Source organism: Ricinus communis, chromosome 9 (genome assembly GCF_019578655.1).
Source record: "Ricinus communis isolate WT05 ecotype wild-type chromosome 9, ASM1957865v1, whole genome shotgun sequence".
Taxonomy (NCBI): domain Eukaryota; kingdom Viridiplantae; phylum Streptophyta; class Magnoliopsida; order Malpighiales; family Euphorbiaceae; genus Ricinus; species Ricinus communis.
In genome coordinates, this window is record NC_063264.1 from 3,511,606 (window position 1) to 3,525,902 (window position 14,297).

The 14,297-nt window shown below is 32.0% G+C and overlaps 3 protein-coding genes and 2 non-coding genes across 8 annotated transcripts; 4 read left to right on the forward strand and 1 right to left on the reverse strand.

The window, feature by feature from the left end:
* The first annotated feature begins 597 nt into the window (after positions 1-597).
* Positions 598-3,160, forward strand: LOC8259106 (transmembrane emp24 domain-containing protein p24beta3). The gene is made up of 4 exons (XM_002517018.4): positions 598-935; positions 1,960-2,146; positions 2,372-2,479; positions 2,858-3,160. Exons 1-4 carry the CDS (start codon positions 732-734, stop codon positions 2,989-2,991), a joined length of 633 nt encoding a protein of 210 aa, XP_002517064.1. The 5' UTR covers positions 598-731; the 3' UTR covers positions 2,992-3,160.
* Positions 3,161-3,676: 516 nt separating this feature from the next.
* Positions 3,677-3,748, forward strand: TRNAE-UUC. The gene has a single exon. It is a non-coding gene; the product is annotated as a tRNA-Glu (tRNA).
* A 2,212-nt stretch (positions 3,749-5,960) lies between these two features.
* TRNAE-UUC lies at positions 5,961-6,032 on the forward strand. The gene has a single exon. It is a non-coding gene; the product is annotated as a tRNA-Glu (tRNA).
* An 888-nt stretch (positions 6,033-6,920) lies between these two features.
* On the forward strand, positions 6,921-9,711 carry LOC8280219 (stem-specific protein TSJT1). Its single transcript, XM_002517017.4, has 4 exons — positions 6,921-7,264; positions 8,353-8,593; positions 8,693-8,813; positions 9,282-9,711. The coding sequence occupies exons 1-4, from the start codon at positions 7,065-7,067 to the stop codon at positions 9,467-9,469; spliced, it is 750 nt and encodes a 249-aa protein (XP_002517063.1). The 5' UTR covers positions 6,921-7,064; the 3' UTR covers positions 9,470-9,711.
* Positions 9,712-9,989: 278 nt separating this feature from the next.
* Positions 9,990-13,736, reverse strand: LOC8280218 (meiotic recombination protein DMC1 homolog). 4 transcript variants are annotated; one of them, XM_015717994.2, is made up of 15 exons: positions 13,535-13,676; positions 13,309-13,391; positions 12,850-12,941; positions 12,696-12,767; positions 12,530-12,568; positions 12,381-12,438; positions 12,246-12,291; positions 12,096-12,141; positions 11,668-11,729; positions 11,451-11,517; positions 11,282-11,374; positions 11,128-11,196; positions 10,945-11,023; positions 10,530-10,696; positions 9,990-10,322 (listed from the first exon to the last, which is right to left on the reverse strand). In XM_015717994.2, exons 1-15 carry the CDS (start codon positions 13,549-13,551, stop codon positions 10,278-10,280), a joined length of 1,035 nt encoding a protein of 344 aa, XP_015573480.1. In that variant the 5' UTR covers positions 13,552-13,676; the 3' UTR covers positions 9,990-10,277. The 4 variants fall into 4 exon arrangements, with proteins under 4 accessions (XP_015573480.1, XP_015573479.2, XP_048235495.1 ...); XM_015717993.2 differs by having other exon boundaries at positions 9,990-10,696; positions 13,535-13,696; XM_048379538.1 differs by lacking the exon at positions 12,696-12,767 and having other exon boundaries at positions 9,990-10,696; positions 13,535-13,736.
* Between the last annotated feature and the right edge of the window lie 561 nt (positions 13,737-14,297).

The window sequence follows — 14,297 nt, forward strand, 5'->3', positions numbered from 1 at the left end:
ATGTTAAATAACATAATTTAATAAAATTATAAATTTATTTATTTACTTAAATAAAATTATTTATTTATTATGGCATCAATCAACAGTTCTAACGCTAACTAGTTCTTTTTCATATTATTATTATTATTATTATTATTATTATTATTATTATTTGAAACTGTAATCCTATCGATAAATTTTAATTCAATTTTTAGAGACTAAATTTTAAATAAAACTAAAAATTATATAATAAATTTAAAATACATTATTATATTTAACTTGAATTATGAGCTAGAAAATTTATCTCATCAAAGTCATGGAATTTCCTTTAACAGGAGATATTTAGATTATAATATAATATATAAGAATTTCTTTTTAAAAACATCAAAATTAATAAAATAAAATTTCACATAAGATTTTATCCACACACAATAAAGTAAATTGAATTGTTTTTTTAAAACAATATTTTTTAAAGAAAGCAACAATGAGGTACCTGGACGCTTGGAACGATGTCGTTTGTCGCAAGAAAATTAAAAGGCGACTGTTAGTAAGAAAAAATGGGCCGTGATAAAATGAGGTGGTAAATAAAAAGCGACACGGGTATAACGAGCGCGCCATGTCAGCAGCAGCTGCTAAAAATCGAAGACACCGCCTGTCTTCCCTGCCCCTGATTAATAAACAAAGCTTCTGTTTTTCAATCTCTGAAAAATTCACAAATTAAAAAACAAAAACGAAAGAGAGAGTGAAAGACGATGACGAGAAGGCAGATCTATGTAGTGGGGATTTTATTATTAATGAACCTGATAGGGCGCATATCTTCGCTATCCGTAACAGTAAACGACGTCGAATGCGTGTACGAATACGTACTATACGAAGGCGATACCGTTTCAGGAAACTTCGTCGTTGTCGACCACGATATCTTCTGGAGCTCCGATCACCCCGGTATTGATCTCACCGTAAGTCAATCCCCTCTCCTTTTCTGTTTCCCCTTTCAATTTCGATCCATGGCCCCAATTTCGTCTTTTCACATCCTTTCTAGATCTACCTCTTCTTTTTCTTTGTTTTGTGCTCTCAATTTACTTAATTCTCTACCTAGAATTCAATTCCTTCAAATTTTAAATTTTTGGTTTTCCAAACACGGCTTTATTTGATTTTTATTTTTTTATTTTTTTTATGTCCTTGAGGTTATCATGATTTAACTCTTATTATATTATTTCTACATGAGAGATTTTAGAGATGCAATTTAAAAGCGGTGTCAAGATTTAAAATTAAAAGCTTAAAATATTAGAGAGAGAGAGAGTATAATTTAAATTAAATTGCCTCTTCTTTAAGAGAAAGAACAAGAAAAATCCAAAACTGTTGTTATATCCGTGGATGAAAGTTGGTATGTTACAGCATGCCCGTTGTACGCTAATAAGAGAAGCCTGCCTAGATTCTAGCACAAATATCATTTGGGTATTAGGAAAAAATTGAGAGTCAAGAATCAAAGATAAAGATCAATGAGTTTGTACGTGTGTGTCTTTGTAGTGTGTTGCAGAGGAGTGAATCAGAGTCTGAATCTTTTGGTTGATCTTGATTTAGCAGCGTAGAAAATTCTAATAATATAAATGATAGCTGGAGTACTTGGATATAATTGAAATTTATCAAGTGATTGGAAAGTATAATTTGTCTTGCATTTTAAAGAAAAGGTTCCATCAAGATCCAGTCACGCATGCGCTAATTCATATGAGATGATGCATAGCAATTATGATAAAAGAGGTGTTTAACGACCATTTTAAACATTACTGGTAATACGTCCTATGAGTGTTTCAGGCTGCAACTAGTATTGGATATTGATTTGATCCATGTCCTGCTGTATGAACACCAGTTCTTAAATTATTAGCACTGTGGTCCTGTTATTAACTTGTACTAGATGTTACAGTTGTTTCTATTTTCTTTCTTCATGTTATTACTTTATCCTAATTATGGGCTATTATGCAGGTGACATCTCCTGCAGATAATGTAGTGCACACTGTTAAGGGAACATCAGGGGACAAGTTTGAGTTTAAGGCCCCCAGAAGTGGAATGTATAAATTCTGTTTTCACAATCCCTACTCAACACCAGAGACTGTTTCTTTCTATATTCATGTGGGCCATATTCCCAATGCACATGATCTTGCAAAAGATGGTCTGTTTATTTCTTTCTCATTATTAATAGTCTTATACTCTTTACCTATCACCAAATGCTTTCAAACCTTATGGACTACTACAAATAGTGCTGAAGGATGCTCCTTTTGAAATTTTAAATGTTCATTTAACCCAGTTGGTTTAGATTATTTATTTTAGGCTGGTGATGTTGCAGAGATCATTTTCTGCGTACACTTTTGAGTGTTTACATGATTGTTTCTTGCAGAGCATTTGAATCCCATTAATGTTAAAATTGCTGAGCTTAGAGAGGCATTGGAGTCTGTTACAGCAGAGCAAAAGTATTTAAAAGCACGCGATGCTCGACATCGCCGCAGTGAGTCTCTCTCTTTCTCTGTGTGTGCGCGCGCGCGAGCACGCCTGTGTATATGATTCTTTTGCTTTCTTTTTTGCACATTATAGCTATAACAGTGAACAATTCCCAGCACCACTTTTTTGGTCATGGCGTTCAGCATCATGATTTTGAATACCTCAGTACTCATTTATACCAATTACATTTCAAAATGCACTTATAAATCATTTAAAAAGTCTCTACTTCCTTGTGCATGTGAAAAACTGTAAGATATGCATTCTCTCTTCTAAAAGCATTTGCCATATGCAAGAGATTTATCTGGGTATGCCCCACCTTTTATCACACAAATTGGCTGAATGGTCAACATAAACATGCTTTAAGATATTTTTGTTCCTTGGGCAGCTAATGAGAGTACAAGGAAGCGTGTTATTGGCTACACAGTTGGAGAATACATTTTGTTGGGTCTTGTCAGCACACTTCAGGTGGTATATATTCGGCGCCTCTTCAGCAAGTCGGTGGCATACAACCGGGTCTGAGCCACCCGATTGTTTGTTAATTAATGATAGGGTGAATTTTTTAGATGAGTTCAGAGGAATGCGTGTTGCAAATATAGACATGTTATGTTGTTCTATACTGTTCAATTTGTTCATTTCAACTATGAATTAAGTTTTGAACATAAAGATCTAGTGACTACTTTCATCTTCATGGGCTCTGCTCTTATGTTATTTTATGATGATTGTCGACATTGGTTGAAAGTTGCATGTTTATGCTGCGCTTCTTGCCTCATCAGTGGTGAATCTGGAAATTGACAATTTCTACGATACATTTGATTGAAGGGCCTTAGTAACCATTTCAAATATTTTGAAATTGGAGGTGAATAATCATTGTCAAATGTGAACATTGGAACGGAACGGAACGGAAGATAAGATATATCCAGTTTAGAAAACAGGTAGATATTTTCAAGCATCTTAAGTATGCACACCTGAGCGTAACTGTGCAAGTTTGGGCTATGCAAAGCCTCCTGGTATTGAAATTTGATATCTTCACCGTCTCAAAAGTACTAAAACAAACACCAAATGAAAAAATCTTGGTAGCTCCGTACTAAAGTTATATAGTTTTAAAAGAATAAAAAAGAGAAGAAAAGATGTTGGTATGTCCAAATCAAGTTGTTTTTGGTCATCAACTCAAGGTTATAATTTGTACTCCCCAATTCCTCATCAATCCGTTGTCGTCCAGCGGTTAGGATATCTGGCTTTCACCCAGGAGACCCGGGTTCGATTCCCGGCAACGGAAGCCCTTTTTCTTTTCTTACTTCTTCCAAGAAATTCTCATATCTTTTCTCTTTTACACTAATTTTATGTTTTAACTATAATTACCAAGAAATTCTTATATTTTCTTTTTTTTACAGTAAGTTTATATTTTATTTATAATTACCTTTTTTCTTTTTCTTGGTTCTTCCAAGAAATTACTATATCTTTTCTTTTTTTACACTAATCTTATATTTTATCTATAATTATGAACAATTCAAAACTAATAAAAAATTTCATTTCTTTTTTCTTTTTACACTAGTCTTATATATCTTATCTATAATTTACGGAAAATTCCGAAATAAATGGAAATATTTTTCTTTTTATTCTATAAAATTTTATATTTTTTCTTTTTAAAACTAATCTTATATCTTTATCTATAATTACGAATAATTCCAAAAAAAATAGAGACATTTTTCTCTTTTTCTTGATTCTTCCAATATTTTTTCATATCTTTTCTTTTTTACACTAATCTTATATCTTATCTATAATTTCGAATAATTCCAAAAAAATCTTATATGCCTCAGAGTACGATTCCCGGCAATCTTTTTTCTTTCTCTTAATTCTTCCAAAACATGTTTATATCTTCTTTTTTATATTAATTTTATATTTTATCTATAATTATGAATAATTCCAATAAAATTTTATATCTTATCTATAATATTTTTGATTCTTCTAAGAAATTTTTATATCTTTTATTTTTTACACTAATCTTATATCTTATTTATAATTATGAACAATTCCAAGAAAAATGGAAACCTTTTTTCTTTTTCTCGATTCTTCCAAGAAATTATATATTTTCTTTCTTATACTAATCTTATATATTATCTATAATTACGAATAATTTCAAGAAAATTTATATCTTATTCATAATTATGAACAAATTATTGCAATTTGATAACTTCTTTTCTGTTTTTAAAAATCAAATAACCTCATTTCAATTCTGGTTATGATTATGCATTATAATTAAGATAATGGAAAAGGTCTTTTACATGGTAAAATATTTTTGTAGTCATACATTTAAACCGAATGAAAATATTATAATTTAATGAAGGTTTGAATATTATTATTTTTAATTTAATACTTAATTTTATTGGTGAAAAGATAGTAGTTAGAGACAACATACATTAATATTTTGCTATATTATATAAATAAAATTGATAATATAAAACGATAATACAGTTAGACAAAATATTACACACACACACAAATATATATATATAAGAAAAAATTTAAAAAATTTATAGTTTATTACGATATATAATTTATTTTTATTTATAGATGACTGATACTGAATTTTGTATAGTTAAATAGAAGTTATTTATATAGAATTTTAATTTCTTCTATAAGGATTAATTTAATGTTCAAACTATAGAAAATTTGCAAAAAAACAAGCGGTGAAGAAGTAGTTTTTGTTTTGAAGTGAGCTAGGTCCCACCGGTATTATATTGTTAATGAGATTAAAAAGATGAGATTTGATATAGCTGATAGTTATTTTTGACTGAATAATTATATTAAAGCGTTTGATAAAGACTTAAGAAACAACTGTCGATAATTAATTTAGTTTCAATCAGCTATTACTTGTATCAACTATATTTTAGAATTTTTTTTATCAGCTTTTAGCCGATTTGATTTTCTTATCTATTTGGATACTATTATTCTTATTAAAATTTATTAATAATAATTTAATTTAAATTGACATTATATAATTATTTTTATATTTTAAATAAATAATTATTATTTTAAATTATTCTTAATAGTTAAATAATTATAATATTTAAAATTATGGTATTTGAAAAATTAAAAATTGTTATCTAAATTCATACTTTTAGAAAATTTATAAATATTTTTAATAATAAATACAATTGAATTAAAAAATTAATATAAATCTTTTAATTATTATAAATTATTTTTATTAATTTATATTATTAAATATAATATAATATATTTACATTCAATCATCATTAAACCTACTAACAACAACTATTAATAAAATTTTATTAAACAGTTCAACTTGTCTCTCTTAAATTTATTTGACATAAAAAGCTTCAAAAGTCAGCTCGCAGGAGATTGTTGACTGCAACCAAGCCGATCAGATCACATGAAACATGTTTTATCTTGCTACATCTCCGGAAAGCAGAATTTGATGATTCTAAATTAATTCTATAATTATAGATAAGGTTTATCACGAACAACAATCCGTTGTCGTCCAGCGGTTAGGATATCTGGCTTTCACCCAGGAGACCCGGGTTCGATTCCCGGCAACGGAATCGTTTTTTTCTTTTTTTCCCTTAATTATCCGAAAAGAAAAAAGAGTAAAGAAACAGCCGCTTGTCTTAAGTGATTTAAGAAATATTTTATACATCGAAATGCTACAGCTAAAATGTGCTGCAGAGACAACTTGTCATGAAATACCCAATATTTATATAAATTTTGTACTTCAACACACCGACCATTTCCCACAAATAAGTCTTCTGGATAAGATTGAACATTTCTTTATATTAAAAACATCATTTACTTCTGGAACACCCCCCTATGGATTTGTATTTAGCTATCGAGTCTTTTATTTTAAATTGATATCATTAAGATGCTTCCTGCTGCTACTTGTGGCTTTCTACCCATTGGATTTTGCAAAAGAAACCAAAAACCTACTGTATCTAATTGACAACTCCTAAGGAGGGAGATGAATAATAATCTAGTCGTATAACATTTTTGTATGGGATGAGTAGAAGTTAGAAATATGTTATTAAAGATACAAAATACTGATGTGTTAGTTATTTTAGGTTAAGAGATTTATCTATTTTCTTTTCACAATAAATATGGTTAATACGCTGTGTATTAAGTTGAAGGAAATAATGTTATATATATATATATATATATATATATAGTAAAGAACAAACTGCTAAAGAAAATATGTGGATTTAAAAAGTTTACCTTCAAAGTCGCAAACTTGGCTAAATTATATTGGTAAAATGATCGAAATTTCCATTGTATAAGAAAGAGATACATCGAAAATAAATATTACATGTTTTTCTTTTTATGTGGAAAAAGGAGAAAGATGAAAGGGCTAAAAAAGAAAAGAAAAACAATTGAGAGACGAGATATGTAATTACAAGAGCAGAGTGTCCATGGTGTATATTTATCTAAAATGGAAGGATAATATTGGAAGGAAAAAAATTCAGTGTCTAAAGGTTCCTATTAAATAACTACCTCAGAAACTTTTCTCTCTCGTTTTCCTGCCTTTTACATATTCCACACGATCAGAAACCATCAACAATTCAAAAGAAAAGAAAAGAAAAAAAATGCTGGCAGTTTTTGACAATACGGTTGCAAAATGCCCTGATGCTTTGCAGAGTCCACACTCTGCCTCTTCATCGGCTTTAAAAGATGGGTTCTTGGCAAAGCATTTTGGATCAATTCACCCGGCTTCTGTCACTGTCAATCTTGGTACTGCTGGGATCATTGCTTACTCTCTTGATAAGCAAAACCCTCTCCTCCCTAGGTAATTTTGATCATCAACCATGCTTCTTTTTCTTGTTTTTTGGTTTCTTCTTTGCCTAAAAGAATGATCTTGATCAACCCTTGTTTCCTTTTCTGGACCTTTTCTCATTTTCCTTGTTATTTGGGTTGATCTAATTTTTTTATCGTTTCTCGGTTGCCTTGTTATATGGGATGTTTGTTTCGTTAGAATTTCAGACTGTTGATGCAGATGACTGGATAAATTATGATTCTTTCACATGTAAAGAGAACTTTTTCTTGCTTTTACTTTTTCGTTTTTTTAGAAAGATCAGAGATATTTCAGATTAAATAAGAGATTGAATCTTTTCTCTGTTGTATATTGTTACTAGTTGCATAGATGATATAAGAAGCTATATGATGTAGATAGATCTTGGTGATTTCTTTTTCTGATAGCTTTTTCTTGTATAAATTTACTGTTTTTCAGTGAATTGATAGTCATATTGTACTTTCTTCCTATGACACAAAGTGCTTGTAAAATATCGAGTCTATCCAGCCGTTTCTTCTTGCTGATTTGGCTCTAGCATCGCATGTAATCCGAGTTTAGAGATTTCTGTTTATCTTTAGGTCCGACTTTTCCATGCTATATTATTTTATGTAGTGGCTTAGTTAAAGACAAAAAGGAAAATCTATTTCAGTGGCTATTGTATCATTCCATATTTTTGTCGTATTCTGTTAATATATTTGGATTTTTTATTTAAATGGAATATTACTCATTCGTGATCTGAATATAATTTGAATTTGGCTTCCACTGGTTAACTAATTTCTTTACATCAATATGAGTTATTTTAGTCTTTACTTTTGAATTCTAGTTAGAGTAGTTGTCTTGACTAAGCCTTTTGTGTTTTTATGCATTGTTATTGAAAATTAAGAAACCAATGCATGAGTTACTCTGCCTTTGATCCAATCTTTTTGCAAGAAATTAGAAGTTCTATTCATTTCTATTCTTTGCCTAGTTCATTTTTTCTGAATTAAGAATCAATAATACATAGGAAAATATCTTTCTTGAATAAATCTTCATTTTCTGCCTCATTCCTACGTAAATTTGGTGTATATGTTTTTGTGTCTTGCTAGATTATTTGCAGTTGTAGACGACATTTTCTGCTTGTTCCAAGGCCACATTGAGAATATTGCTGTTCTTAAGCAGCAATATGGCTTAAACAAAACTGCAAACGAGGTGATCATTGTTATTGAAGCTTTCAGAACCCTTAGAGACCGAGGGCCTTATCCTGCTGATCAGGTTGTCAGAGATATCCAAGGGAAATTTGCTTTTGTTCTATACGATAGCACTTCAAAGGCCACATTTATAGCTGCTGTAAGTAATCTTTTTTTTTTTTTTTTTCAATGCTATCCACTATTATCATGGATATGCCTTATTTGTTTTACTTTCTTAACTTCACCTTGTTTTATGCAGGATGCTGATGGAAGTGTGCCCTTTTTCTGGGGAGCTGATTCTGAACGTCATCTTGTTCTTTCAGATGATGCCCAGATTTTGCAACAGGCCTGTGGGAAATCGTTTGCACCATTCCCTAAAGGTGAACTTCTTTACAAAACTTACCTGGATCATTAGCCGTTTGAATGTGATATATAGAGCTTTCTCTGCCATGGTCCCTTTTCTGGTATTTTTCGTAGTATAGGGAAGAAAATATGAGTGAAAGCCATGAATAGTAACTGAAAATATACTTAGTTGGGTCAGGATAAAGTGTGAAATGGAAATCCCAGTCCCCAGCAATGGGAGGACATGTATATGTTTCTCTGACCAGTTTATTTGAAATATTTTATTGCTTTTATTTTTATGCTTGTTTCTGTTTCTTATATTATTCTCTAAGTAACTTGCGGCAGAATGAAATTACATGATATTACATGTTTTGTACTTCTTTCAGATCATCTATAGCATGCCATAATCTCATGAACTTCTGAATGGTCATTTAAGCCGTCACAAAGTATCCATGACGGTCAGTGGATTAGGTTGCTTAATCTATCAGCTTCTGTTGTTATTTCAGGATGCTTCTTTACGACTTCGGGAGGCTTGAGAAGCTATGAGCACCCTCTGAATGAGTTGAAGCCAGTTCCTAGAGTAGACAGTTCAGGTCAGGTTTGTGGTGCAACTTTCAAGGTGGATGCAGAGACCAAGAAGGAAGGCGGCATGCCAAGAGTTGGGAGCGCTTATGACTGGTCATCAAATTACTAAGGAGATTTTAGGTTCTTTTTGGTGAGGCTCTTGTTAGCAATGGGCCTTCTGGTGGCTGTGTTATATCTTTTTCTTATACTACATTCCTACTCTTTAATGACTTTGCTGCACTAACATTTTTCAACTACTAGTATTTCCTTAAAAAGGAGACAGCAACTTGTACTGCTGTAAATGTTTCTTACCGTCCAAGTAAGCCCAGACTTTGTAGGGTATAACATAAAATAAGATTTACCTTGCATACAGACTCTGATACACCATATTTCGCATTTGATGTCTTGATGATACCATGTTTTGCCTTTGATGTGTTGATGTTACCTCCGAAGAGGTTTGTTTTGGAATAGGGAACAGCACACAGTTTGGCAACTTACATTCATAATTTTCATACTTGGATATCATTTTCTTTTAAAGTTGTATTACATAATGCGATTTAGAATGCATCTGGTAGTGACTTTAGGAATATTGACGCTGAAATAGATCCAACAAAGGCAGAGCACGGGCAATACAAGTTAACACGATCTCAGACACAAAATGGTAATAATATCTTTCATAAGATTCTATAGCAAAATATCTTTCAGCAATTGCCAGTTGTGGCGCCCTCTTCTAATAAATGCTGCTATACATCTTATACACAGTCTTTTAAAGAAGTTAAAGGATAACTGAAGAGCGAATAAACCCTTGCATGGCCTCCTTCAGAAACAAGGTATACTATTTTAACCATATACAGATGCTAGTGGATAACAGGTGAACAAAATTTTCCAGTGTTTTGCCTCCTAGCGATGTGCGCAAGGCCAAGAGTAGCGGCATTCCTCTAGTCCTTTGCATCTGCAATACCCCCTGGTGTTATCTGAAATACGTGCTCCTGTCAAGAATAACTTGTCACAGCAAAATTTGTAATTCTACCGTTGTGGGACTATGCGATAATTTGACTTATTATAAGATGCGATTCCATTTTTCCTAGGTGGTTCAGAGTTCTACCGCCCACAAACATATTAGGTTTGATGCCTATGCTGCTTTTCCTATGTGAAAATGGAAGCAATACAATGACTGTGACTAAGGATATTGCTTCAGCCTCTGGCAGATTTGGAGCATCAAACACCTTGCAGACGCGTTGTTCCCCTTTGCCTTTCCTGAACATCAACCTAATTGTAGCCGCGTGGGCAAGCACATGACCTCCTGCAGGTTTTTTTGGATCTGATATGAACACTCCTCCGCCTGGGTCAGCTATAACTGCACACAACATTCGAACAGTATATTTATTAAGCAATGTCTCCGAGGAGCATAAAATTATAACAAATGTAAGCTAAAGAAATGAACTACAAGATTGAGCATGTGAATTGATAAACAAAGGTTTTTTAGTGAGAAGACAGCACAAGTTGTGCAGAAATGTGAAAATAATAATAGTCTTAGCGATCAGATATTTGAAACTATGCTATATATTAGCTTTCTAAAGATGAAAATGTCTTAGGAGAAGGTACCTTGGTTAGTCATGTACACTGCAACATTGAACTCCTCAGCTATCTTTGTTAATCGAGAAAGCATCTGTGCCAACTTTTGCTGTAAAAGGAAACTAACTCATGTAATTGGAAAGGAAAACTATATGGAAAGGTCTAATGTAGTAGATAACATATACTGGATTTTAACATTATTGATAAGTTCACCTGGCGCTCTGCAAGTTCTCCTCTTCCTGTGAAATCCACTCGAAACAGCGCAATCACTGAATCCACAATCTACGTCACAGGCACGCAAAATCATCAGCTCACCAGGTCTCCTAATATTGGTATGACAGGATAACTTGCAAGCAGAAAAACTCACCAGAAGTCTGAATGGCTCTTCAGACATTTTTGCAGCCAGGCCAAGAAGCAGGTTATATTGATGCTCATATGTATATGCACGAGCATAAATGATCTATCACATCCAAAGGCAAAGCAAGTCAGATTGGTTTCTCCAGCAAACCAATGTCAATAACCCAATTGATGCTTACATTGTCAAGGACTGCTCCTGGATCCATGCCAAATCTTTCAGCAATAGGAACAATCCTATCAGGTCGGCTGCAAGTGAAACCTGTAGTTAAGGAATAAACAAAATGCAATCGAGTAGACATCATATCAAGATATTTCCTTGTGACATTTTAGTTTCAAGAAGAAATATAATATATTGCCACTTTAGACGTCAACAGAAAAGGGCTAAAATTAGGATACAAAGTTCCTTCAGTATCAATATAAGCAACCTTTCCATTCCCTCCCCGCATGTTAGTAGGAAGCTGCACAGGCGAGAGAAATGTTTATTTGTGTGGTTAACACAAAGATGTTACCACAACTACTAATGAGCATATAAATTTCAAGGCCAATGCCACTGGTGATGGATGGATTGTCGGATGGGAAGGTGAGGAGCAATTGTAGTCCAGTGTCCAATTTTTTGGTTAAACAATCATGTAATTATCAATGAACCACAATCATTTGTTTTCAATTATCAAGCTAGTACACCTATTTCTCAAATTTCCTTCCAAAATTTTCATTCATTCTAGAATATCAACAGTTCCCAGACAGTAAATCCAATTTTTCTTTCGGAAATACAAAATCATGCTATATTTGATAGACATTAAGGAGCAGCAGAGTAAGACAGGAACCTGTGTAGAAACACAGAGAGTATGAGCAAGCTGTGTTTTTCCAGATCTGAAATAATAATCATGATATTATCAGTAGAAATCCCAAGACTGAAAATGGACAAAAACAATCAGCACAAGCAGCAATTATATGGACAAGTAAATGTATCTTACCGGAATTCCCCAAAAGCTTCCGTAATACATAGAGTTTCAATCCCACCTGTCAAATTAATCAAGGAAACAAGCATCGATTTCCTTCGCATTAACAACAGAGAGGAGCCTTAGGGCAATTTACAAGTACAAATATACCTCCTAATAGTTCATCAAGTGCTTGACTTCCGGTTGTGATACGAACTACTTGTTTCCTCTGTCGGAAGAAAAAATGAAGTATCAATTCTCACGTTTCAATCAAATGTTTATCTCTCATAATTCCATAGAGCAAAGATAACCTATCTTACTCTTAGCAGAGCATCACTTCCTGTTATATAACCAAAATTCTGAGAAACAAAAGAAAAAAAGAAGAAGAAGAAGAAATCAAGTCAATTGAAAGAAAAATCCTAAGCATGCAATATAATTGTAAAAATGTTTTGCGGTTCTCATGTGATTTCTGTTCTAAGTTCTAACCACTATCTTTTCAGCAGCTTCACATATCTTATCAACTTTAGCCTCAGATAATCCTTTAATTCCTGTCAGATTCTGTAAACATAAGCATTCAACATATTACCTCATCAGATGCTACCAGAATTAGAATAACTGGTTTAGCTTTTTATGTTTTTACCTTTTTTGTGTGCATCATCAAGCCATTGCAGGTGTAAATCCCTGCATCTTGAAGTTTCTTTACATCTCCAGCGTTGATTCCTTGAGCTATCACTGAATAACACCATAATGTTAACAAACAAATTCATAAATAACATGAAGTTCAGGTGACTATATATTCAGATTAGGTAAAAATTCGCTTTGGATAGACCTATTTATTACTTGGATATAAATTAAAAAAATAACATGAAGAAAAAAAAAAAAAAGGTAACGCAGATAAGGTGCCAGTGAGTTTTGAAAAAAATTACAAAAACATCGAGGGGCGATCGTTGCATATACAAAGAGAAATGATATTTGACAAAATAAATAGAGAAAATCGCTCAGAATGTTACCAAGCAACGCGAGCTATTTATTCCGAGAAAATCGCTCCAAAAAAACCGCAAAAAAAAAAAAAGTCGAGAATAAAGACTTCGTGACATACACTTGTCAATTGCTTCGAACAAATCCTCTTCGTCATCGATGTCTTCTCGTTCCACGAGCTGTAACTGACTTTGCTCTTCGGCTCTAATTATTAAAAGTTAAAAATAACAACAACTACATTAGAAATTGAGATTTTAAAATTTGATTAGATATTGAATCAACGGAATAATGAGATGTAATTAATTGACTTAGAAGGGAATATAGTTATAAAGGTGCGTAAAACTTACTTGAGAGTAGCAATCATCTTTGAATCTAGTAGATAAAATCAAAGTTCTTCTAGTTAGTGTTTATTTTGAATCTTTTGATTGTTTGTTTTGAGAGAGAGAGAGAGAGAGAATTTTAATTGAAAGATAAAATGGGTGTGAGTTTCTGTTAGATGCAGTGCTTTTATAAGGCGGGAATTATTTGAAGTTACCAGGTTTTTCATTTTTTCCCTCTGCGTCCTTCCAGTTAAAATCTGCGCAGTTGATTTAGGTGAACGGTTCCGTTATGCCACATCAGCCTCAGTGCCTACTCTCTTCCAGGAACAGATAGACACGTGCTAATATGTGGTGGAATCTGGATTCCAGAAACAAATGACATGCGCTTTTGAACTTTTTATCGTTGAAGGAATAACTCAAGCCAATATTCTTCTTTTTCTTTTTCTTAATTCTTGTTTTTGAAATCTCTTTTTAACTATTATAAATTTAAGAAAATAATTATAAAAGAGTTATACAAATCTAAATAATAACTATATTTATTAATTATTATACTTTTATTAACAATTTATAATTCAAATTCAACAAATAAAAATATAACAATTAATAAAATTAATCAATTAATTTAATTATAAATAACATAATAAACTGAATTAATAAGAAAATTTATTATTTATTAATAAACTGAGTTAATAAATTAACTATAAATTAATAATTAATTTTATAATTTTTAGTTATTATTACTGATTGAGGGTGGAGTAATTTTTGATTATATTTAAAAAATTATTATATT